Genomic DNA, 27,243 nt, shown 5'->3' with positions numbered 1-27,243 from the left:
GAAATCAACTATAAATCACAATGAGAAAAGCATTTTCTTCCAAACCCGAAGTGAAGAATGGTTTGTTGCTGCTAAGTCATGACATGCATGATTCTTGATCTGGACTACTGGCAGCCAATTTCCTTTTCTTTCTTCTCTGTCTCCATCTCATGCTTGAGGATGGTTTGTTTCTCTTTGGCTCAAGTAAAAAGGATTTAACTTTTATTGTGACCTCCTAAATGTGGACTTTCTAGAAATTATCTTTGTGGGCTTAAAAAAAAATTCAGAACCTAAAAGTTGGCAGCTCTTTTATTCAGTAGGAATTTTTAGGCCTTCAAGCCGAGGAGACAGTGTCTCAAGTAATTCTGAGAAAACTGCTCCAAGGAGTTGAAGGAGGAGCCAGGTTATATAGAAGTTTTGCAACAAAGAGCAGGTAGTCTGAACATCAAAAAATGACTGTTGATTAAAGGAAACCAGATAACCCAAGTTAAGGGATTCAATGCTTTTCTATATATGGGAAGATACAAGAGTCTGGGCTCACTGAAATCATTCTGTTGATATGCAGCTCAGCTATCTGGGGCCAGTATCCTGTTCTCACCTCCTGAGCTTCCTCAGGGCTCACTGTAGTGAGTGGCTGCAGTCTGATGACTGCTAGAGGGCAGGTATTCTTTCCTTCCTGAGTTCCCTCAGGACTCACCAGCTTACCATTTGTGTTGGGGAGGCAGGGAGGCTGGGGAGGGAGACAGGTTCTTCCATACCACCCGAGGAAGGAATCTGCACTGTTACTTGGAGGTGATGCTGCAGAACAGCCAAGTGTCTAAAGTATAGGTGTAATGAGGTTTTTAGCCAAGAGCACTCCAGTGGTATCATAGAGACTGCCAGTGGTAGTTCAGGAATGCAGTAGAGGATTTGACACTACCTGTGGGATAAGTTGGATTCAGATGGTGCTTGCATTTATTTGTTCAGCTGATAATAGATGCTAATTGGAAAAAACCCTGATACTAGGAAAGAATGAAGGCAAAAGGAGAAGGGGTCAGCAGAGGATGAGATGGTTACATAGCATCATTGACTCAATGGACATGAGTTTGGGCAAACTCCAGGAGATAGTGAAGGACAGGGAAGCTTGGGGTGCTGCAGTCCATGGGGTTGCAGAGACAGACCCGACTGAGCAACTAAACAGCAGCAAAGATGCTGTGCCCTCATTACTGTGTGATTGACTCTATTTAATGAACAAAATAATACATGTTTCTTGCCATCCAGACTAGTAAAGTGAAAGTGTTGGTCACTCAGTCGTATCTGACTCTGTGCGACCCCATGGACTATAGTCACTAGGCTCCTCTGTCCATGGAATTCTCCAGGCAAGAATATTGGAGTGGGTAGCCATTCCCTTCTTCAGGGATCTTCCTGACCCAGGGACTGAACCAGGGTCTCCTGCATTGCAGGCAAATTCTTTACCAACTAAACTACCCAGGAAGCCCCAAAACAGACCTCAAACAAGGAATTTAAGCCATGTGAAGAAAAACAAGTTGTCATGGTGGATAATAGTTTGTATTTTTTTTTCAAGTCATTCTTCAATATATTTGTTATTAGTGTAGGAAAATGATTTCAAATGCTTATTTTTTTTCATGCTTCTCTTTATAGCATATATAAAAGGTGGGTGGATCCTTAGGAAAGCCTGGAAGATTTACAATAAATGTTATCTGGACATCAACGCCCTTCAGGAGCTGTATCAGAAGAAGCTAACAGAAGAGGCATTGACTTCTGACGCTGCAAATGATAACCACATTGTGGCTGAAGGGGTGTCTGAGGAGTCTCTGAACAGACTGAAAGGTGCTGTGAGCTTTGGATACGGCCTTTTTCACCTTTGCATATCCATGGTGCCCCCAAACCTGCTCAAAATCATCAACCTGCTGGGTTTTCCTGGAGACCGCCTGCAGGGGCTTTCTTCACTGATGTATGCAAGCGAAAGTAAGGACATGAAGGCCCCTTTAGCTACGTGAGTAGCTATATTGCAATGCTTTGGTAGATAATATAGTTGAAAGTAAGTAAGCAACAATCAAAACCTTTATAGGAAACTTCAGGTAAAATCAGTGCTTGGTTGGTTGACATGTTGCCATGCCTTTTATGTTTCAATGGAATGCCAAGGACCATGTTTTTGGTGATGTTGAGGAGTTAACTTTGGAAAACAGAGAGAAGGAAATGGCAACCCACTCCAGTATTCTTGCCTGGAGAATTCCATGGACAGAGGAGTCTGGTGGGCTACAGTACATGGGGTTGCAAAGAGTTAGACATGAGTGAGTGACTAACTTTCTTTTGGAGAACAGAGCACTGTTCTTAAGTCCCATGAGTCCTGTATTTGATTTTTATTTATTCATTTTTTAATTTTTGTGAAAAGTCCCTCTTCTTCACCATTTTCTTTTTAAAATTTATTTTTTTGATGAGTCCTGTATTTTAAGCAGGCAAAGTGATCATGATTTATAAGCGTTTAAAAGCAGTGACCCTGACCAGTCACTGAGATTCGTAATCCTGATTCTGGATTTCAGAGGATATAAATTTCATAAGGCTGTTCTGTGATTCTGAAATCTCTCATATCCTCATGTTGGATAATTTTTCTTGAGGACTCTAGTTGGTCCATTGGTCTCTTACTGTGGCCTGGATAGTCTGTGTTGTTCAACTAAATTGAGTTATATTGTATTGTTCAGACTTGAATTATAATTATTTAAATAGAAAAATGTGAAGAAGCTGATATAACCATCCAGAGCAAGGATTTATCCATTTAGTCATCAATTAAAAATTGTATTTTTTTTTTTCAATCTGGTAAATGTCACCGACTCTATGGACATGAGCTTGAGTACGCTTCGGGAGTTGGTGAAGGACAGGGAAGCCTGGCGTGCTGCAGTCCATGGGGTCACAGAGAGTCGGACATGACTGCGTGACTGAACTGAACTAAAACATCTACTACTACTATTTGCAGTTTGAATGATTTTATGAAATACTGTTTGTGCTTTGATATTGCACCACTTGTCAGAATTTTTCCAAAAGATGTTGGTATCACAGAGAACCTTAGTGAGCTAGATTTCTACTTACGTCAGTATTGAGGAATTTGGATGTTAACTCCTAATTGTTTGGTAGTGACTGTAAAAAGGTCATTCCTTTTTCATTGTAAAAATATTCATGCCTTCCCAAACTCATTATATTATACTAACAGTGGTCCTTCATTAATTTGACTTAGCAGGTTTATAACTTGTGATAATATGTCTTTTTAAAAAACATTTTCTGAGAAAGGAATGAATTGAATTAAAAATAATGTGAATTAGTCTGATCTCCAGAAAAGGATCAAATTTATGCACGCAGGAAGCATATATTTACATAAAAACATTTGTTGTGTTGGTTACATGATTTTTGTCTTTTAAAGCCGATCCCAGTGACTCTGTTTTGTTTACCTAGTTTAACATGGCCTTTTTCTTGAAAGGGACAAGTTTGAAGTGAGAGAATTTTAAGTAACTTATTTGTTTGGTTTTCAAAGGCAGAGAAAGGGCCCTTCTTCTATTGCTGTAACTTATTTTTACTTAATTTTGTGTAATTTTGCTTATGTTTCCTGTATTTAAATTTAGGGTGTGAGGCTTACTTACAGTCTAACTTTTGTGAACACAAGGGAAAACAAACGCTTTCCTCTTGTAAAAAGTAATGTGGAAAGTAATTATAAGGGGACAGTAAGTTCATGATCACCAGTCACCGTCTCTAATTTATGCATTGATGAGTACAGAGTAGAATTCAGAGATTTACGTTAATGATGCCTTCAGCAATCCGTCTAGAAGCCTTAGAAGAACTGCGTGCTCCTGTCACCTTATTCTCTTCCCCTGGTGGGAGTATGCTGATTTATACATTGTGCTCGAAAGTTGTGGTTTTCCAAATATGGATCGAAATAACAGGGGGAAAGATACAGAGTCTTACTTACTCAGGGACTGCTTAGCGAGTTTTCTGGAAGAAGCGTGTATGGGAGGAGCACAGGCTGCTTATTTTCGAGATTGGGGACACTGTCCGCAAAGTGCGCGTCTCTCACGGGTTCTGTCCCTCTTCTTCAGATTAGCGCTGCTCTGGTATCATACTGTGGTCCGCCCATTTTTTGCCTTGGATGGCAGTGATAACAAAGCCGGCCTGGATGAAGCGAAGGAAATTCTTCTCAAAAAAGAAGCTGCTTATCCAAACTCTTCCCTCTTTATGTTTTTCAAGGGACGCATACAACGACTAGAGGTACTGTGCCTTCTCCAGCTTTTTAAAAATAAAGCCTCTGTTGCTTGAATCTCTAACTCTCATTCAGAAGGGGCCAGTTCCTAAGGAGCCAGAATGTCACAGGGCTGACATTCTGCGCCTTGCGTTCGTCATCGCTGTGGGAGCCTCTCCAAGGAACCTGGAGTGTTTATTCAGTTACCTTCTGTCCGTAGCTATGGGTGAAGCAGGGCCGGGATCCCTCAGAGGTAAGACAAGATGCTGTGCCCTGAGCTGAAGACACGGGAGCCCTTGTGAATGTCTTAGTTAAAATACTAGGTTGGCTAAAACATTTGTTCGGGTTTTCCCATAAGATGTTACGTGAAAAACCCGAACAAGCTTTTTGACCAACCCAATACGATTTTTTTCCTTCTCTGGAGTTACCAATAGTCTATCTCCAAATGTTCATCCTGGCTGACAGTTGATTCATGCTCATGTTATTGCCTGAAATGTCAAGGACAGCAAAGACTCTGAAACAGTAGTAGTCCGTATTACTTTTTCATGCGCTTCATGTGGCTAGGTCCTATGCCAGGGGCTTTCACACACACCATCCCATTTAATCCTCAGAACAAGCCCAGGACAGAGAGAATGATCCCCTGCATTTAACAGGGAAGGTCAACAGGGTTCTGAACAGGCTTCATGTGACCTCTGAGCTCACCCAGCGAGCTAGGCTAGGCTATCTCATTCCAGAAACACAACATACCCTGGCCTTTGAGGGGGTTCTGCTTCTCTCTGCACCTCTTTTTTTTTTTTTTTGTGGCTTCCCAGGTGGCTCAGTGATAAAGAATCTGCCTGCTAATGCAGGAGATATAAGAGACACGGTTCAGTCTCTGGGTTGGGAAGATCCCCTGGAGAAGGAAATGGCAACCCACTGGAGATTCCCATGGATAGAGGAGCCTGGCGGGCTACAGTTCATGAGGTTGCAAAGAGTCAGACATAATTGAGTGTGTCTGAGTACTAGTATGTGCCCCTAATTGTACACAGTCATCTACAGGAAGAACATACCATCTCAGTGCCTGCCTACCAATACCTGCACCTCTTTTTTTATGTCAGCTTGCTTGAGGGCACAAGGAACTGAAGAAAAATGAAAATCTTTTTTTAAAAGTGTATTTATTTTTAACTGAAGGATAATTGCTGTACAGTGCTGTGTTGGTGTTTTCCATACAACAGCGTGAGTCGGCCATAGGTATACACATGTCCCCTCCCTCCTGAATCTCACTCCCACCTCCCACCACATCCCACCCCTCTAGGTCATCACAGAGCACCAAGCTGAACTCCTTGAGTCATATAGCAGCGTCCCACTAGCTATCTATTTTACACACAGTAATGTATATATTTCAGTGCCAGTCTCTCAAAGTCTCTCTTTGCCGCACTGCATCCATAAGTCCACTCTCTGTCTGAGTCTCTATTCCTGCCCTGCAAATAGGTTCATCAGTATCATTTTTCTGGATTCCATATATATGCATTGATATGATATTTGCTTGTCTGATTTCACTCGGTATAACATTGACCTCTCTAGAACTGACTCACACGAATTTGTTTTTATGACTGAGTAATATTCCATTGTATTTATGTATCACAGCTTCTTTATCCATCCATCTGTCAGTGGACATTTAGGTTGCTTCCATGTCCTGGCTGTTGTAAATAGTGCTGCAATGAACATTGGGGTACATGTATCTTTTTTAATTACGGTAAAATGAAAATCTTTATACGAACTGAATCACGCATGTGAAAAAAGGTGACTGTTAACACGATGTTCCACCCACATGCTCACTAGCAGCTACTCGTGCATTAGTGTGAGGTGTAATAACCTCTGCCCTCAGTTAACCAGGCGTCCACAACATAATCCATGCTAGAAGTCGGCCCCCTTCCCCCCGAAGAAAAGCCCACATGTGCTTGTGAAGATGTTTGCCTAGGAGTGTTTTCATAAGCACAGGAAGTGATTTTTTCACTAATTTCTTGTTGGCAGTAGAGGGTATGTTATTTCCCCAATAATGTCTCTCCTCAATGAAGTGTCTTCTTAAATCCAAGGACGCCTTACGTTTATATATGGAATCATATTTTAAAGATTATACTAATATTTACAACTGAAACAACACTAAAAGCCCCCCAGGATCAGACTTACGTAAACCCACGTCCAAGTCATTTTTCTTCTCATTATTTTGACACCGTTTTTCTTTCAAGTCAGGCTCATGAGCCTTCAGTGACATTTCTCTTCTTTTCTCTTGCTTTCTTAAAAACGTAGTTTTGATCAGACTCCTGTGTGATCCAGTCTGCTGTTAGTGAATTGTTCTTTCAAGCTCAGGGTTAGGGCCCTATATGTGGGGAAGGATGTTCAGGCTATTCAGGTTCCCGTCTCCCTTGGGTCTGGGCAGGGGGAAATAAGCCTGTAGAAGGAAAATTTTAATTGACTCAGGCTTCTCACTTCAGTGGCCATTTCTAAAATGAAGAAAGCTGGGGACAGGGTAAATGCTTTCTTAGATGCATGATGCCTTTCCTTTAAGAAACTGACATTCTGAATAACTCTGAACATGACGAGACTAGGTTTAGTGTTCAAAGGAGACTTGCTTAGTGGGGGTGAGAGCCTGACATTTGCAGTTGCGTTCAGTGCAGCAGTGAGGCCAGGCGTTAGGCATGTCTAGATCTCTCTTGATCAGTGGATGCCCTTCCTTCTCTCCCTTGATCAATGAGTGCTCTAAATTGGGTTTTGAAACTGCTAAATAGAAATGTAAAAGTCAGGATTTATGTTTCATTGTGCTTTCCATAAGACCCTGATGCTGGGAAAGATTGAAGGCGGGAAGAGAAGGGGACGACAGAGGATGAGATGGTTGGATGGTATCGCTGACTCAGTGGACATGATTTTGAGTAAGCTCCGGGAGTTGGTAATGGAACAGGGAGGCCTGGCGTGCTGCAGTCCATGGGGTCTCAAAGAGTTGGACACGACTGAGCGACTGAACTGATGCTTTCCATTTTCATTAATTTTTCACCTGGTGCTCTGGGACAACCCAGAGGGATAGGGTTGGGAGGGAGGTGGGTGGGGGGTTTAGGTTGGTGGGGCACATGTACCATCATGTGTATGGCAAAACCCACCACAATATTGTAAAGTAATTAGCCTCCAATTAAAATAAGTTAATTAAAAAAAAACAGTGCTTATCTTGTAGTGAAAACTAGTAACTTCTTTTTTTATAAAAGAACTTTTATTTTGAAAAACAGTTATTTATGTTTATTTGGCTTCCTTAAGTCTTAGTTGTGGCACATATGAAGCGGGATCTTCGTTGAGACATGTGGCTTCGTCTTTCATTGTAGCTCACAGGCTCCAGAGCGTGTGGGCTCAGTAGCTGTATGCGTGAGCTTAGTTGCTCCCCAGCATGTGGGATCTTAGTTCCCCGACTAGGGATTGAACCCACATCCTGTGTATTGCAAGGTGGGTTCCTAACCACTGGACCACCAAGGAAATCCCTAATAACTTCTTTTCCCCAAAAAAACTCAATTTAGCATGATTTTACCTTGTCCACAAATCATCTCTGGTAGGGACTGAGTGAAAACTAACTCTGAGTGCTCACTCGTTGTCATTGGGTTGGTTCTAGAAATGAGGAAGCCACAGCATCATCAAAGGGTCTTATAAGCATGATTTGGGAAGGCACATACTGCTGCTGCTGCTGCTGCTAAGTAGCTTCAGTCGTGTCCGACTCTGTGCAACCCCATAGACGGCAGCCCACCAGGCTCCCCCGTCCCTGGGATTCTCCAGGCAGGAACACTGGAGTGGGTTGCCATTTCCTTCTCCATTGCATGAAAGTGAAAAGTGAAAGTGAAGTGGTACCCCCAGCAGATGTTCAGTCTCTTTCACAGTAGGTCATTGGGATCTGAGTACCGGTGGTAGACTTCAGAGCTCCTCTGTCATGGAGCAGTTTGTTTATCCAGCTGATACTTGGTTTTAAGAAAAAAAAGGCTGAAAGCTCTTGATTGGTGAGCTGAAGCCTGAGGGTCAAGTGAAATGTGATTGTTTCAGTTTGGCTCTTCCTGAAGGCTTACAGGATAAGAGAATTTTAGGGCTAACTTGAGATATTATTGGCATTTTCTTCATGGCATCCAGACACTGGTGTTTCATTAATCTTTCCAAACGATCATGTAGCTAGGTATCAGATGGTGGCATCCTTCATTTACTGATGAATTGCTCAGAGAGGCTGTGACATAGCTCTTCTCAGACGCTTATTGCAAGGCCTTTAAGCTCCCAAGTCAGTTTATGAAAACTCATAGGATTCAGTTGACAAATTTGCTTGCAGAAAATCTTTTTGCTTTTCAGTGAGCATTTGGGTTAGAGATAAGGCTTCTTGAGATCTTTTTTTTTTTTTTTTAATTGGAAGATAGTTGCTTTACAATGTTGTGTTGGTTTCTGCCATACAACAACATGAATTAGCCACAAGTACACATATGTCCCCTCCCTCTGGAACCTCCCTCCCACCCCCTACCCTTGAGGTCTTTTTATCCATGAGCTTCTAGGGAACATGGTCTGGGGGCTCCTAATTTTGGCAGGTACGTCATGTGACCTGGACTTCACTTCTTCGGTGACTCAGAACTTCCAGTTGTTTGAACAGCTGCTTCTGTGCCAGCTTGCTTTTGTCCAGGATGACCGACTCAACACCAGCTGATGTGTTCATTTTCTTTTATGTTATTTGCAAATCAGGTGCAGGTACCTACTCTCTACGTTTCATGAACAGCCTTCTACATTGTTTGGAACAGTTTGAAATCCGTGGGGAGGGTGATCTTGAGCACATCCACCCCATCCCACCACTCGCATAGCCCTTGTGGCCATGTCTTCATTGTTCTGCTTTGTCGCGGTCTAACTCTACACAGCGGTAAAGTTCCGCACCATCAGTGGTTCGTGGGGTCCTTATGCATCTTCAGGACGCCAAGCTCCTCTGCTCTTTGGGAGTCTGGGCCAGGTTGCAAGAAGAGCTTTCTTTCTTTGCCACCTTGGCTTCTCCCCGCTGTGTGTCTACAGTACCCCCACCTCCAGCCTCCTCCACCCTCTTGTCTTATCTTCCTTACCTGTCCTGTCTCTAGGCTTCTCCCATGTGACTTAGCATATAGCCATGAAGAATACATGGGTTCACACAGTACTTGGCATGTGATAAACATTTTCCAAGTAGTGGAGTGATGGTGGTTGTTATTGAGTGTTTAAGCCTGGAAAGTCGTGTTACCAAATTTGCTCTCTTTTTAGGAGAAATAACTTGTTTTGGTGTTGAGAGCTATCAATTGAGCTAGGCCTGTGATGGGCAAAATAAGTATGGAGGACTTAGAGCTACTGCAAAGTACCCGTATTTACTTTCCCCTGAATTTCCATAATGCACACGGCTGTTAGGAAGTGGACCCAGGGGTTATATAGCAATCTCTATTTTAAAATATAAGCTAATGGTTGTTATTTTGAATTTTATATATTTTTCATCTCCTTAAACATATGGTAGTGATAAGTCCATTACCATCCAAGTGATTAATGAATATTTTTCTTGGTTATTTAAAATTATTGGGAACAAGTTACATTTCAGTAAACTTCCTATTTCTCTCTAGTCCTCTTTTTTTTAAATAATATGGATTGGCACAATTCCCCTCTCCTCCCTTTTAATAATCTACTTAGTATGTAATATACAAATACATGTATTTGGTTTTATGTATATATACACACCTTACATGGTGTAACTACTTAGTTATGAAACTTATTTTTTAATATTAGTCTTTCTCTCATTGCTCAAATATTTGAATGACAGTTGATGGACATATTCTAAAGAAGTTACTTTATGCAGTTTGGGAACTATTTGTGAAACTGTCTTCCAAGCTTGCACCCATACTTTCTAAGTGTCCTGCATGCTGGCATGGAAAAACCACAGGTTTTGTTCTTCAGGAGCAGAAATGGATCTCCCATGAAACTGGCGCTCAGTATGTTTTTATCGAATGGACTGATGAGTCTGTTGGCAGGAAGTCCGTTGATCAGGGTGAGTGATGGTGTTTCTTTAAGGGAGGAAGCTGGTCGTCAAGGACTGTCACCTTTTCTTGGTGGCATCTCAGCCTGTTTCTACAGCCAACACAGAAGGTGATAATGCAAGAAGGTCTCAACATTTGGTGTCAGGGTATCAACTCAGATACTGAAGTCCTGATGGGCTGGCTAAAGAAGCATGACTCTAAAGAAATACATTTACAGGAACTAAAAAAGTAAGAAAACAAAGATCATGGCATCCAGTCCCATCACTTCATGGGAAATAGATGGGGAAACAGTAGAAACAGTGCCAGACTTTATTTTTGGGGGGCCCCAAAATCACTGCAGATGGTGACTGCAGCCATGAAATTAAAAGACGCTTACTCCTTGGAAGAAAAGTTATGACCAGCCTAGATAGCATATTCAAAAGCAGAGACATTACTTTGCCGACTAAGGTCCGTCTAGTCAAGGCTATGGTTTTTCCTTTGGTCATGTATGGATGTGAGAGTTGGTCTGTGAAGAAGACTGAGCGCTGAAGAATTGATGCTTTTGAACTGTGGTGTTGGAGAAGACTCGTGAGAGTCCCTTGGACTGCAAGGAGATCCAACCAGTCCATTCTGAAAGAGATCAACCCTGGGATTTCTTTGGAAGGAATGATGCTAAAGCTGAAGCTCCAGTACTTTGGACACCTCATGCGAAGAGTTGACACATTGGAAAAGACTCTGATACTGGGAGGGATTGGGGGCAGGAGGAGAAGGGGACAACAGAGGATGAGATGGCTGGATGGCATCACTGACTCGATGGACATGAGTCTGAGTGAACTCCGGGAGATGGTGAGGGAGGCCTGGCGAGCTGCGATTCATGGGGTCGCAAAGAGTCGGACACGACTGAGCCACTGAACTGAACTGAAAAAAGTAAGTGGGTGTGGCTGAGGTCTGTGCTCGTTGCTGGAGGGCTGAGCCTCTGAACTCCCCGAGCTCAGGCGGCTGGGGTCTGTGCTGTGACAGCCCCTCATGGTCACAATGATGACGGCCTTGCTCCATGAGAACCAAGGGGGAGTGTGCGCAGGTCCTCAAGGCGACAGCCTGCTTGGGTTTGTTCTCCCCCTACCAGCCCTTGCTTCCGACAAGGGTGTGTGACAGGATGTGGTTTCCTTTCCCCGTGAGGAGCGCCCACGGGGACGGCTTTGATGGTTGCCCCTGACTTTGTCACCCTGGCGCTCCGGCGCCTTGCTTTCTGTTGCCTGTGCGGTTCTGTCTGTGTGAAAGGCCTTTACGCTTCTGCCCATCATTCCGTCTCTGGACCTTCCTCCCACTCATTATTTCAGGCTGCAGTTCTTTCTCTCTGTACTTCTATTGATGACAGTTAATTGTTTCACTGTTGCGCCTCAGAATAAACGAGAGGTCTGTGTTGGTTTTTTTAGCCCCTCCGCTCATGATTGTGGCGGGGACAGAAAAGTGAAGGTTGATCCCCTTGGTGATTAATTTATCAGACAGAGACAAGAGGCAGGAGGGCTGCCGGGGACTTGGAACTTAGGGGCCAGAGCAGAAATGGCAAACCCAGGGGGGCCTGTGCCCAGGCACCCGTCTCGGGGACATATGACTAACCAGAGCTGTCGGGTGGCAGCGTTGATGAGCAAGCCTGCCTCTTGTATCTGAACAGCACGCCTTGCCAGCATGAGGTAATGTTGTTATTTATAGGATCAGGAAAAAGGCAATGCAGGAAGAGAAGTAATTCCCCAGGGTTCTATTAATTGTAGTCTTCTCTTCCGATCTCCGTGGTTCTCGTTATGACTTCAGGCACCAGGAGGTAGGGCAGCCATTTATTCTTAGGACACAGAGTGAGAGATGGGTTTAATCTGATGTAGGAGAGGTGGAGGATCAATTTGTCTTCACTTTCCAGTGCGATAAATCCAGTGTGTGGTGTAATGACTGTTCACTGAAATGAGATGATGATAACCCAAATTGCTAATAGCTTAAATGCATTTGCTCTTCTTTTATCTCAACCCTTACAGCCCGTTGGGTTGAAAAGCCAGTAGAAGGTTAACGCCGATTTATATCCCCAAGCTCATTAAATGTGCATAAGAGGATGAGCTTTGCCTTGCTTACACGGGCCCTGGTCCTAAGGGCAGGGGTTAAAGGCAGGGTCTATTGTTAGGTGTCCTTGACAGCGATACCGCTAAACCGATTCCACTGCTCAGCGGCAATAATGCTGAGTCACGTGCAAGTGGGTTGGCACATCATGTCCTAATGCTTGCTGCACGTGACAAGGGGGCGCCTCTCTTTAAAACACGTACGTAATAGTTTATTTTAAGATGTTAAGCAACTTCATAAAAATAGCCCAGCAATAATTAAGATGTTTTGCTTCAAGTTGGTTTGTGATGTGTAATGTATATATATGAAACTTCAGGCAGTTTTGCTTACAAATCTAGTGTTTACGTATTTGAAGATAGTTTTTATAGATAAGTGCTATGGAAACTACGTAGATTTCCATGGTTACTAATTTGATTTTTCCATTGTTGGGATATGTGACAGTTGTTATATACCTGGGATTTCCCAGCATTTCTCTGTGATAGAAAAGACCACATATTTTAACTTTTTATTTTCTTGAATTATTTCCTTTGGTTATAGCTTCAGTGGTATCATTGTTTGAATCACAGTTCACACTTTGTAACTTTTACTGAATGATGAAAGGTGATACTCAAGGAATAGTGAGTCAGTTTAATCATTCATTATTTTGTACATGGTATCAGCAGCAGTGTCTCAAATATTACTGATAAGACCTTCTGTTTATATATCAGAAGACTCCATACTGCTAAGATGGCAATACTCCCTTGATTGTTTTAGCTGTTTCAGGTTCCTTGAATTTAGTATCAGTTTGTACATTTCTGCGAAAAAGCACACTGTGATTTTGATAGGGATTGCACTAAATGTGTAACACAGTCTTGGAAACAAAGAACAAAATTGGAAGATGTGTACTTCATAATCTCAGCTGTATTGATAGTATTTACTATTAAAAATGTACATGAAAGAATATATGCAAATGACCAACAAGCACATGAAAAGATGCTCATCATCATTATTATGAAGAAATGCAAATCAAAGCCAAGTGAGATGCTGTCTCACATCCACCAGAGTAGATACAATAAAGACCACCCAGTAAGAAGACAGGCATGTGGAGAAATTGGAACCCTCATTCATTGCTGGTGGGAATGAAAAATAGTGTAGCCGCTTTGGAAAGCAGTTTGGTGGTCAGTCAATCAACACAGATTGATTATATGACCCAGAAGTTCCACTCAAGAGAGATGAAAACATATGTCCATATTATTCATAACTTAGCAAAAAAGTGCAAACAACTCAAATGTCTGTCAACTGATGAAGGATAAATAAATATGTATCCATACAGTGGAATAACTTTCAGCAATTGAAAAAAAGACTGAAGTACTGACACGAGCTACAGCATGGATGAACCTTGGAGACACCTTTAGTGAAAAAGCCAAGTCATGCAAGAACATACATCATGCGGTTTTATGTAGATGAAGTCCCCAGAGGATGCAGATAGCTTACTTGGGGATGGGTGGGGAGAAAATATAGCGACTGTTAATAGGTACAGTATTTCTTTTGGGGTTGATGAAAGTATCCTAAACATATGTTGTAGTAATGATTGTGCTCAGTTCAGTTCAGTCACTCAGTCCTGTCCAGCTCTTTGCGACCCCCTGAATCGCAGCACGCCAGGCCTCCCTGTCCATCACCAGCTCCCGGAATTCACTCAGACTCATGTCCATCGAGTCGGTGATGCCATCCAGCCATCTCATCCTCTGTCGTCCCCTTCTCCTCCTGCCCCCAATCCCTCCCAGCATCAGAGTCTTTTCCAATGAGTCAACTCTTCGCGTGAGGTGGTCAAAGTATTGGAGTTTCAGCTTTAGTATCAGTCCCTCCAATAAACACCCAGGACTGATCTCCTTTAGAATGGACTGGTTGGGTCTCCTTGCAGTCCAAGGGACTCTCAAGAGTCTTCCCCAACACTACAGTTCAAAAGCATCAATTCTTCAGTGCTCAGCTTTCTTCACATCCACACATGACTACTGGAAAAACCATAGCCTTGACTAGACGGACCTTTGTTGGCAAAGTAATGTCTCTGCTTTTGAATATGCTGTCTAGGTTGGTCATAACTTGCCTTCCAAGGAGTAGCGTCTTTTAATTTCATGGCTGCAGTCACCATCTGCAGTGATTTTGGAGCCCAGAAAAATAAAGTCAGCCACTGTTTCCACTGTTTCCCCATCTATTTCCCATGAAGTGGTGGGACCAGATGCCATGATCTTAGTTTTCTGAATGTTGAGCTTTAGGCCAACTTTTTCACTCTCCTCTTTCACTTTCATCAAGAGGCTTTTTAGTTCCTCTTCACTTTCTGCCATAAGGGTGGTGTCATCTGTATATTCTCCTGGCAATCTTGATCCCAGCCGGTGCTTCTTCCAGCCCAGCGTTTCTCATGATGTACTCTGCATCTAAGCAGGGTAACAATATACACCCATGACGTACTCCTTTTCCTATTTGGAACCAGTCTGTTGTTCCATGTCCAGTTCTAACTGTTGCTTCCTGACCTGCATATAGGTTTCTCAAGAGGCAGGCCAGGTGGTCTGGTATTCCCATCCCTTTCAGAATTTTCTGCAGTTTATTGTGATATACAGTCAAAGGCTTTGGCATAGTCAATAAAGCAAAAATAGATGTTTTTCTGGAACTCTGTTCCTTTTTCCATGATCCAACGGTTGTTGGCAATTTGATCTCTGCTTCCTCTGCCTTTTCTGAAACCAGCTTGAACATCTGGAAGTTCACGGTTCACGTATTGCTGAAGCCTGGCTTGGAGAATTTTGAGCATTACTTTACTAGCGTGTGAGATGAGTGCGATTGTGTGGTAGTTTGAGCATTCTTTGGCATTGCCTGTCTTCGGGATTAGAATGAAAACTGACCTTTTCCAGTCCTGTGGCCACGGCTGAGTTTTCCAAATTTGCTGGCATATTGGGTGCAGCACTTTCACAGTATCATCTTCCAGGATTTGAAATAGCTCAACTGGAATTCCATCATCTCCACTAGCTTTGTTCGTAGTGATGCTTTCTAAGGCCTACTTGACTTCACATTCCAGGATGTCTGGCTGTAGGTGAGTGATCATGCCATCGTGATTATCTGGGTCATGAAGATCTTTTTTGTACAGTTCTTCCATGTATTCTTGCCATCTCTTCTTAATATCTTCTGCTTCTGTTAGGTCCAGACCATTTCTGTCCTTTATCAAGCCCATCTTTGCATGAAATGTTCCCTTGGTATCTCTCATTTTCTTGAAGAGAGCTCTAGTCTTTCCCATTCTGTTCTTTTCCTCTATTTCTTTGCATTGATCGCTGAAGAAGGCTTTCTTATCTCTTCTTGCTATTCTTTGGAACTCTGCATTCAGATGTTTATATCTTTCCTTTTCTCCTTTGTTTTTCACTTCTCTTCTTTTCATAGCTATTTGTAATGCCTCCCCAGACAGCCATTTTACTTTTTTGCATTTCTTTTCCATGGGGATGGTCTTGATCCCTGTCTCCTGTACAGTGTCATGAATCTCATTCCATAGTTCATCAGGCACTCTATCAGATCTAGGCCCTTAAATCTATTTCTCACTTCCACTGTATAATCATAAGGGATTTGATTTAGGTCATACCTGAATGGTCTAGTGGTTTTCCCTACTTTCTTCAGTTTAAGTCTAAATTTGGCAATAAGGAGTTCATGATCTGAGCCACAGTCAGCTCCTGGTCTTGTTTTTGCTGACTGTATAGAGCCTATCCATCTTTGCCTGCAAAGAATATAATCAGTCTGATTTCACTGTTGACCATCTGGTGATGTGCATGTGTAGAGTCTTCTCTTGTGTTGTTGGACTCTATGAATATACTAAAAACCACTGAATTGTATACTTTGTGAATTTTGTAATACTTGAATTCTATCTCAATAAAAATGCTTCCAAAACGTGTTACTGAGGGTATTTTCAGTAGGAGTATATATTCTTTTTTCCTTTGGATATAATCTGTTGATCTAGTCAAGTTTGACTTTTGAGTAAGAAATGTTTTTATTTAATCAAATTCTCCTGTCTAATATAATCATGTTATGTTTGTCATATATTTCCCCTTTTCTATTACTGTCATTTTGAGAACAGTCTTTACATTTTATTGTGAAAATTTGAACATTGAAACATACATGCTTTTCTTACAACAGATTTCATTTCTTCAGAAGTAATGTTTGTCTTCTCAAACTGGGACACGTAGACTATTTTTTCTTCATATTGTAAAATGATATTTTAAAAACTCATATTCCCATACCCCTTTGCATGTGCAGATGGCTAGATGCCTACTAGATTCAGGAATATTAACATTTAAAAAATTATTATTAAAGTGTAGTTGATTTACAGTGTTGTATTAGTTTCAGGTGTACAGCAAAGTGAATTAGTTATACAGATGCCTTCTTTTTTTAGATTCTTTTCCCATATAGGCTTTTACAGAGTCCTGAGTAGAGTTCCCTGTGCTACATAGTAGATTCTTATTAGTTCCCTGTCTTATATACAGTAGTGTGAATATGTCAGTCCCAGTTCATACATCCCTGCCCTCTACCCACCGGAAACTATGTTTGTTTTCAATGTCTGTGACTCTACTTTTGTAAATAAGTTCTTTTGTACCCTTTTTAGGTTCCATGTATAAACAATATCATACATTTATCTTTTTGTGTCTGTCTTGCTTCACTCAGTTGGATAATCTCTAGGTCCATCCAAACATTGTTTTATTTAAGGTTGTTTATCTTCTTGTTATTGAACTAAATCCTTAAGATAGGTGGAATCTATTTTTGATTTATCTTTATTTTCTACCTATTATAGATGTTTTAAAATGAAAATTAAGTGGCTTTGACAATTGTGGTTCTGTGTCTTAGATATAACAAATACATGACCATTGCCTTTGAAATTATATATTAGTATTTTTATGCTTCTGTTTCTGTATAGTTATCAGTTTGTCAGGTTCTGTGTATTATAAGGAAATTTTAATATTTGTATTTCTTCCTCATTTCTGATGGTATCTCTTCATTTACTCATGTCACCCTTTATGTCTCATTACTTTATATTTTTTACATACATCTGTATATACTAAACAGAGGTTCAAGTGAAGTAAGTATGTGTACCTGTACATAGTTATTTTGGATTAAGGAGGAACTAGAATTCAGGCCTTCTGTCTCAATCCAGTTCTCTTTTTAGCTTTTATTTGCCAATAAGTTATATATATGTGTTATATATTTTATATATATTCTAAATGTAATGTTATGTATATGTAATAATAGTATAGGTAGCTTACTAGCAAATAACAGATATTTAAATATTATTATGGACTGGACAGGGAGATCTAGCCAGTCCATTCTAAGGGAGATCAGTCCTGGGTGTTCATTGGAGGGACTGACGCTAAAGCTGAAACTCCAGTACTTTGGCCGCCTCATGAGAAGAGTTGACTCACTGGAAAAGACCCTGGTGCTGGGAGGGATTGGGGGCAGGAGGAGAAGGGGACGACAGAGGATGAGATGGCTGGATGGCATCACTGACTCAATGGACATGAGTTTGAGTAGACTCCGGGAGTTGGTGATGGACAGGGAGGCCTGGTGTGCTGCGATTCATGGGGTCGCAAATAGTTGGACACGACTGAGCAACTGAACTGAAATATTATTATAAATATAAATATCCAGGAGGGCTTATTCTTACTGGGCTTTAGAAATAAACTTACTATTTTAAAAAATGAGTTGCTTAATAGAATATTTTTTTCTACATTTTGGAGAAGCAAGTCAATGGAAGTAATTAAACCATCATTAAACATTTGAAAGTTGTTTAATTGAAGTTGAAACATTAACCATTTTTCAGTTGTTGTTAAGTACTGTTTTGAAATTAATTCTTTAATAACTTCTTTTATTTCTTCAGTAATCTGAAGATGTCCACTTACTGTTATACTCATCTTAGTTTTATATTTTACTTTTTCTTGTTTCCACATATTTTTAAGACATATGACTATATCCAGGCATGTAAATGTGATATTACTTTTTATTATTAGTGGTGTTTTTATAAATTTATGTTCTCCCGATTTTATGATTGGACTTAAGAGTTTCATATTGGTTTTTATAGAGAGAGATTTGATTTTTTTTAATCAATTCATATTTTACTTTCACTTTATTTCTGGTTTTCCTTAATTTAGCTTGTTTTATAGTTCATTTTCTTAATATTTTATCATAACATATTTGTCTTATAAAAATTTTGAAATGTTAGTGTTCTTGTTTAGGGATTTGATTGTATCCCTTGAAATTCAGCCTGCATTTCGCTGGCTGAGTGTTTGGGAAGCTGTGATCCTGTGATGTAATAAGATACACACTGTAGCTGAGGGCTCAGATCTGGAGGCTGACTGCCCATGCTGAGTCCTGGCTCCTCCACTCTGGCCCAGCAGTCTAGATTTGTTGGTGGTGTTCAGTCACTCGGTCGGTTCCAACTCTTTGCGACCCATGAACTGCAGAACGCCAGGCTTCCCTGTCTTTCACTATCTCCCGGAGTTTGCTCAGATTCATGTCCATTGAGTCAGTGATGCTGTCTAACCATCTCATTCTCTGTTGCCCCCTTCTCCTCCTGCCTTCAGTCTTTCCTAGAACCAGGGTCTTTTCCAGTGAGTCAGTTCTTTACATCAGGTGACCAAAGTATTCGAGTTTCAGCATCAGTCCTTCCAATGAATATTCAGGACTGATTTCCTTTAGGATGGACTGGTTGGATCTCCTTGCAGTCCAAGGGACTCTCAAGAGTCTTCTCCAACACCACAGTTCAAAAACATCAATTCTTCGGCAGTCAGCTTTTCTTTATCGTCCAGCTCTCACATCCATACATGACCACTGGAAAAACCATAGCTTTGACTAGATGGGCCTTTGTCAGCAACATAATGTCTCTGCTTTTAATATCCTGTCTAGGTTGGTCATAGCTTTTCTTCCAGAGAGCAAGCGTCTTTTAATTTCATGGCTGCAGTCACCATCTGCAGTAATTTTGGAGCCCCCCAAAATAAAGTCTCTCACTATTTCCTTTGTTTCCCCATCTGTTTGCCGTGAAGTGATGGGACCAGATGCCATGATCTTCAATTTTTGAATGTTGGGTTTTAGGCCAACTTTTTCACTCTCCTCTTTCACTTTCATCAGGAGGCTCTTCACTTTCTGCCATAAGGGTGGTGCCATATACATTTCTGAGGTTATTGATACTTCTCCAGCAGTCTTGCTTCCAGCTTGTGCTTCTTCCAGCCCAGCGTTTCTCATGATGTACTCTGCATATAAGTTAAGTAAGCAGGGTAACAATATACAGCCTTGACGTACTCCTTTCCCAATTTGGAACCAGTCTGTCATTTTATGTCTGGTCCTAACTGTTGCTTCTTGACCTGCATACAGAGGTCAGGGTCTCAGGAGGCAGGTCAAGTGGTCTTGTGTTCCTATCTCTTTAAGAATTTTCCACAGTTTGTTGTGATCCACACAGTCAAAGGCTTTGGCATAGTTAATAAAGCAGAAGTAGATGTTTTTCTGGAACTCTCTTGCTTTTTTGATGATACAATGGATGTTGGCCATTTGATCTCTGCTTCCTCTGCCTTTTCTAAATCTAGCTTGAACATCTGGAAGTTCATGGTTCACATACTGCTGAAGCCTGGCTTGGAGAATTTTGAGCATTATTTTGCTAGCATGTGAGATGAGTGCAATTGTGCGGTAGTTTGAACATTCTTTGGCATTGCCTTTCTTTGGGATTAGAATGAAAACTGACCTTTTCCAGTCCTGTGGCCACGGCTGAGTTTTCCAAATATGCTGGCATATTGAGTGCAGCACTTTCACAGCATCATCTTTTAGGATTTGAAATAGCTCAACTGGAATGCCATCACTTCCACTAGCTTTGTTCATAGTGATGCTTTTTAAGGCCCACTTGACTTCACATTCCAGGATGTCTGGCTCTAGGTGAGTGATCACACCATCATGGTTATCTGGGTCATGAAGATCTTTTTTTGTATAATTGTTCTGTGTATTCTTGCCATCTCTTCTTGATATCTTCTGCTTCTCTTAGGTCCCTACCATTTCTGTCCTTTATTGTGCCCATCTTTGCATGAAGTGTTCTGTTGGTATCTCTAATTTTCCTGAGATCTCTAGTCTTTCCCATTCTATTGTTTTCCTCTATTTCTTTACATTGATCACTGAAGAAGGCCAAGCTTTGAGAAATACAGAAACAGGCATGTAGGAAGGGCAAACAGAGTGTGGGTCACCCATGGTGCAACCATCATCTTCTGGGGAAGATGACGCAGGAGAGGGAATATTTGGATTGGCTCTTGAAGAGTCAGTAGGAGTTTCCAGATAGATATGAGAGCATGGTGCATGATCCTGCATTCAAGCCTAGACCCAAGAAGAAGCCCCATGATTGGGACATCCAGGCTCAAGGGGGCTGGAGCATTTGGTGGAGAGAGGCTGGTGGAGTTGGAGTGACCCCAGAAGCAACAGATGATCTGAATTCTTTCTCAATCCCACTCTCTGCTCTTATAGAGGAGTTTCTTATACATGTTATGTATATGAAGCATGTATTTTCGTTTGCTCTCAGAGTTGCATTTATGATTATGTTTGTTTTCATTTCTGCTTACTCTGGGGTGGATTTTTCCTTCAATTTGGATTGAAAGGATGATCACTGTATTTTAATTGTTTTTCTGCCATTTTTAAAGCAGGTTTGCATATCCACACAGGTGGCGTTCTGCATCTTTGTTCTCCCTCTCCTAAGGCCAGTAAGTGTCTGGCAAACTCCCATTGCTGGATTGCACAGAGCTAGTTTTAGGAAATAGTGTTCCCCGCTTTACCTACCCCTGTCCAGAGCTCTTCTTTGAAATTCTGTGTTTTCTCGTAGTATTGCATTGAACTCTTCCATTTTTCTTTATGCTTCTGGACTCTCGGCGTGTGGGCGCACTGGTTTCCTCAGTCTGTGCGTCTCTTGAGCTAGTCCTCATTTTTCTGTGGCTCTGGGATTTTGTTGTCATTGTTTCAGAGCTTCAGGTTTTGACCTGTAGCATTGTAAAAAGATCTTCCCTGGTGGCTCAAACGGTAAAGAGTCTGCCTGCCATGTGGAAGATCCCCTGGAGAAGGACATGGCAACCCACTCCAGTATTCTTGCCTGGAGAATTCCGTGGACAGAGGAGCCAGGAGGGCTGCAGTCCATGGGGTCGCAAAGAGTTGGACACCACTGAGCAACTCACACACACACACACACAAACATACACACACACTCTCTTTCTCTCTCTCTCTCTCTCTCTCTCTGTAGAAAGAGCCCTGGACTCAAAGTCTGAAGGTCTGGTTTTGGCTCTTTCATGAAGAATGAAGACCCTCTCTACTCCCACATCGTTGCTCACATGTCGATCAGTCTTGAAGAACAGTGAGACCTTGGGGAAGCCAGTCTTCTGGGGCTCTAGTCCTGTACCTGGAAAATCAGGAGGGTTGAAATAAATCAGTGTTTTCCTGAAGCATCTTCCTTGGAGCACTGATTTGATGGACTAGTTAATAACATATTCCATGAAAAGAGGCTTCATATCATTTAAATTAGGATATCCTGGGGCTTCTCGGAGAGTTTAGTGTTGCATCATGAGGGAGGTAGTCTGCATATCTGCTGTGTTCACCCAAGTTGCTTGACCAGGAGGATTCTTTTTCATATTGTAGCCTGTGAGACATAGAAACATTCAGTATAACACACTTGAGAAACACTGCTACGGTGCCCTGCTCAGTCATGTCTGACTCTGCAACTTCATGGACTGTAGCCCACCAGGCTCCTCTGTCCATGAGGTTTCCCAGGCAAGAATACTGGAGTGGGTTGCCATTTTCTCCTCCAGGGGATCTTCCCGACCCAGGGATTGAATTTGTGTCTCCTGCGTTGCAGCAGAATTTCTTACCACTGAGCCACTAGGAAGTCCTTGAGAAACACTAGGCTACATCATTTTTAAGATTTCTTTTGGCTTACGAGTTGCATGCTTCTGTGAATATACTAAAAGCCACTGAATTGTACACTGAATTTCCTTTAAAAGGAAAGAATTTTCTCAAAGCTGTTACATAAAACTTTTTTTCATGGTTCTTGAATTTTCAGAACTGTGACTACCTGGCATTTCTACCTTTTACAATGTATTTTTTAATTCCTCTTTGGAAAAACCCATATACCAGCTTGTCCATTTGACATCCTTTACAGAGAAGGTCATTCAGTTCTAGGAAAAGTTTTCAAAGTCACTTTCCTAATTATGGCTTCTATTTGTTCTTCTCACTTAAGTCTCTGTGGATATTAATCCCCTCCATCAGTTTCCCAGGTTTTCCTGTTTATCTTGAATTTCCTGTTTTATTTTGTGTAGGGTGTGACTCTCTGTAGACTTTTTTTTTTAAAACTTTATTTTACTTTACAATACTGTATTGGTTTTGCCATACATTGACATGAATCCACCATGGGTGTACATGAGTTCCCAATCCTGAACCCCCCTCCCACCCTATATCATCTCTCTGGATCATCCCTGTGCACCAGCCCCAAGCATCCTGTATCCTGTATCGAACATAGACTGGTGATTTGTTTCTTACATGATAGTATACGTTTCAAAAATATGGAACGCTTCACGAATTTGCATGTCATCCTTGCGCAGGGGCCATGCTAATCTTTTCTGTATCGTTCCAGTTTTAGTATATGTGCTGCCGAAGCAAGCGCTGTAGACTTGTTTTTATGTATTTCTATGGTCTTTGTTTTTCTGGGTTAATTGTTTGCATCATCTTCTCCTTCACTTGTGTTGAAAATTCTTTGATAGCACCTTTAAAATAAATATGTTTCTTTTAAATTTACTGTCATCTTTCATATAGATTCCTCCTCTTCAATTTTCAAAGGCAGCACAGGGTAGCGGAGCTCAGAACAGACTCTTCCACTTCCTGGCTGGCTGAGCTTTCTGAGCCTGTATCCTTGTCTGTAAAGAGAGGACAGTGCCTCCCCTGTCAGCCTTAAATAATGTAGCATGGATTCTGCAAAGGGCTAAGCACACAATGCTTGGTCAGGACTTTTCCTGTTTAGATAGAACTGTGTCTTGGTTGTAAATCCAGTATGAAGCATTTCCCCTCACAAATTTTGTCAAAGTCATGGTCCTGACTGTTGAGGGACCAAGAAAATCCTGCACGTGGTACATTATTCAGCTCCTCTACCCTTAATGGTGGATTTGGTTCCATAACTCACTTACCAAGGAGGGTGCTGTCCATTTACATGGAGGTGCTGAAAACACTACTGCTGTATTCCATTTGTGTGTAATCAGAGATTTGTAGCCTGTAATGGAAAAGGCCTTCTGGAGGGGATGCCAAGAGAACTAGAACAAGCCTGTGTCCCAAAATAAACTTAGAATTTGATTATGAAGACTGGAATGTGAGTGCATGAGAAGGGGATTGTATAAGACAGTAACAAGGGCTAGATGAATGGGCGGTGGTCGTGGGTGGTGATGACTGAAGGGGGGAGGGGGTGACTGCGAGGGGAGCTGGCCTGTGGAATGAGAGGCACGGAGGTGAGGACTGTTGGCTTTGGAGTCTTGCTTCCCATTTCAACAGCTCTCCCTCTAACAGGCACAAGCTAAAGGGTGCCACATATGTTAACTTTAATGTTGGTGATGATTAGACCAGAATAAGCTTGTTTCAGCAATGATCTTTAAAGACAGGGAGGGGACTTCCCTCGTGGTCCAGTGATTATGATTTCACCTTCCAGTGCAGGGGGTGTGGATTTGATCCCTGGTCTGGGAGCTAAGATCCCACATGCCTGATGGCCAAAAAAACAAAACATAGAACAGAAACAGTATTTGTGTTTCAACTCAATAAAGACTTTAAAATGGTCCACTTAAAAAGATACTTAAAAATTTTTTTTAATGTAGCATAAGGATGTATATTTTCAACTACCTGGTTAGATCCCTTGGAGAAGGAAATAGCTACCCACTCTAGCATTCTTGCCTGGGAAATCCCATGGACAAAGGAGCCTGGGGGGCTGCAGTCCATGGGGTCTCAAAGAGTCAGACATGACTGAGCAACGAATACACTTTGTTATGTCTAAAAAATGCATACTCATTTGGAAACATGGTAAAATACAAAAGTGCTTCAAAGAACAGATACAAATCTTGTATTCCAGAAATAGCTGCCGTTTACCTTTTTCTAGGTTCCAGAGTATTGACTGAATTATCAGTTGTAGATGTGTGTCTTCTAAGTAGTCAATCACAGTAGGCTCTGGGGGAGTTCTCATGTCAGAAATGTGCACAGGCCACGAAAGAGGAAGTGGGGATTCACAGAGCATCCCTGTGGTGTAGAAGTCTGGGCATCATCCACTAATCTGTAATCTGTGTAGCTGGCAGGAACACATGGCATTTGTCCAGAGCTTAGGGACTCACTGCATTTGCTAAGAAATGTGCTACAACGTCACCATCTTTTCTTGCTGAGTCTCTTTCATTTCTCATGTTGTTCACATCAGACAGTCCCTCCCTTATATATGGGTTTTATTAGGAATTTCAGAGGACTCTTCTTATAGCCTTTGCACTTGGTCAACATTCTTACTTTAAACACAGTCCCCATCATCATTTCGGAGGAGGTTGATTTGTATGAACACATCTCAGGAATTCCACCTGTGTCTAACAAACTCTGCTGACCGATTACTTAAAACGTCTTGAGAGAACGTGCCTGTGTTTCAGACTCTTACTTGTTTAACAGAACTGAGGATTCCCAAAGCAGACACAGCGCCAACCACTGGCGCAGTGGCCCTTCCCCAGTAGTCAAGTCCACGGGAGAGGCTGTATCCTTCAGTCCGCCACCATCCATGCGCTCTCCTCCCTGGGGTCTCACTCACAGAGTTAGGTGACAACCAGCATCATTTGAAGGCCAGCGAACTGGCTGTGAGCTGAGACCGCTCTGTCTGTGAGTTGGTGCTGTCATTTAATGTTAAACACACCTTTGAGGTGGCACAGGAGAAAACTGCTCATTTGGGAAGCAGAGTCTTGGCGCTTCAGCCTCAGGGTTGTCTGGAACTTGCTTTCCCTCTGGCACTAGAGTTTGGGCCAGGCCCCTGAAACAACTTGGCCTTGTTTCCATTTTTTCTTTTTTTCTTTTCTTTTTTTTGCAACTCTAGAAATGGGACTTTTTGCTCAGTCACTGAATTGAGAGAATCCTGTCAGCTTGCTATTGCTAGTGAAAATCTGAGTAAACAGGATATGACACTAAGCTTATAGTGCTGACTCTGAAAATTATTCATACTTACTGTGTCTTCACAGTGTGCTCTGAGAGCTATGTATTCATTCTTTCGTTCATTTCTTTGGCTTCGCTGGGTCTTAGTGGCAGCCCGCGGGGTCTTTGATCTTCGTTGTGGCATGGGGATCTTTTTCAGTTGCAGCGTGTGGGATCTAGTTCCCTGATCAGGGATTGAACCCAGGCCCCCCGCATTGGGAGCACAGAGTCTTAGCCCCTGGACCACTAGGGAGGTCTCACTATCTCTACTTTCTTAATAGCTTAAAAATATATTAATGTGGAAATATCAACAGAATAACTTAATTGTTTTAAGTTGGGTAGAAAATGTTACCCATGATCTGTCCCTTTTTATTACATGTTTTATTTTCTTTCGTCCCTTTCAGGCAAGAGCACTCACTTGTGTATTTGTGGTAGACTCTTGACTCAAACAGCTCTTACTTATACCTGCTAGATAAAATAGGAATTTCTCTCTCTTTTTTTTTTTAACCTCTAGGTGACCACAAGCAGAGTTGTAAAAACAGTTTACACCATCTAAAGGAATGTAGAGGATGAAGCAAGTAAAATAGTTCGTATAATAAGAAAAAAGTAACTGTCAGGAACAAAATCAGAAATTAATACAAAAATACTAGTTGTCTAAATCCATTTATGTTTACCATATCTCTATATAAAAGAATATAACTATATTAGGATAAAAAAGAAATTAACAGACTAGATACATAGCTAACTAAAAATATTTAAATGGTGATACAAAAGTAAAAGCTAAAGTGTAGACAAAATAAATCAGGTGTATGTGAGTGGAAAAAAAAGACAGTAATGATAATTTCATTGAAGAATTGAAGGCAAAATGTATTAAGGGGAACAAAGCTGGTTTCAAATGTTATGGTATTTGACAACTAAACTGTAACAATTTTAAAGTTATTTCTTCCTAAGAAACAGCATTTTTTGTTAAACATAAGAATCTGGCAGAAATACAATTATGAGAAACTAATGACTCTGTCATTCTTTGGTATAGTTTATAATAAAATACTGACTTCTCTGCTCAGTTTTGCTGTAATCCTAATACTGCTCTAAATGCAGGAGACCCAGTTTGATTTCTGGGTCAGGAAGATCTGTTGGAGAAGGGATAGGCTACCCACTGTAGTATTCTTGGGCTTCTGTTGTGACTCAGCTGGTAAAGAATCCATCTGCAATTCAAGAGACCTGGGTTCAGTCCCTGGGTTGGGAAGATCCCCTGGTGAAGGGAGTGGCTACCCACTCTAATATTCTGGCCTGGAGAATTCCATGGACTGTATAGTCCATGGGGTCACAAAGAGTCAGACACGACTGAGCAACTTTCACACTCTAATACTGCTCTAAAAAAGTTAACTTTACTAATTAAAAACAAACCTGGAATGTTTTCCAGTGTTCTGAAATAATTTGTGAGAAGCTGAATTACTAATTACTGCATTGTTGTTTTTCAGTCACTAAGTTGTGTCCAACTATTTTTGACCACATGGACTGCAGCACACCAGACTTCCCTGTCCTTCACTTACCTCCTGGAGTTTGCTCAGACTCATGTCCATTGAGTCAGTGATGCCATCCAACCATCTCATCCTCTTTTGTCCCCTTCTCCTCCTGCCTCAATCTTTCCCAGCATCAGGGTCTTTTTCAATGAGTTGACTCTTCGCATCAGGTGGCCAAAGTATTGGAGCTTCAGCTTCAGCACCAGTCCTT

At 41.6% G+C, this 27,243-nt stretch overlaps 1 protein-coding gene and 1 non-coding gene across 3 annotated transcripts in view; one reads left to right on the top strand and one right to left on the bottom strand.

The window, feature by feature from the left end:
* The window catches only part of TTC39C (tetratricopeptide repeat domain 39C), a 101,159-nt gene that overhangs the window by 50,897 nt on the left and 23,019 nt on the right, over nucleotides 1–27,243 (top strand). Inside the window, exons 5-6 of one of the 2 annotated variants that reach the window (XM_068993762.1) lie at nucleotides 1,621–1,975; nucleotides 4,065–4,233. In XM_068993762.1, the coding sequence (XP_068849863.1) occupies nucleotides 1,621–1,975; nucleotides 4,065–4,233 (524 nt within the window). Of the gene's footprint in view, nucleotides 1–1,620; nucleotides 1,976–4,064; nucleotides 4,234–27,243 lie in introns of those variants that run through there. The other variant, XM_068993763.1, reaches the window with a different exon arrangement.
* LOC138097764 (U6 spliceosomal RNA) lies at nucleotides 22,878–22,984 on the bottom strand. Its single transcript, XR_011146507.1, has one exon. It is a non-coding gene; the product is annotated as a U6 spliceosomal RNA (small nuclear RNA).

Source organism: Capricornis sumatraensis, chromosome 21 (assembly GCF_032405125.1).
Source record: "Capricornis sumatraensis isolate serow.1 chromosome 21, serow.2, whole genome shotgun sequence".
NCBI classification, from domain to species: Eukaryota; Metazoa; Chordata; class Mammalia; order Artiodactyla; family Bovidae; genus Capricornis; species Capricornis sumatraensis.
The sequence above is the reverse complement of the archived record's forward strand: the minus strand, read 5'-3'. Positions and strand labels throughout refer to the sequence as shown.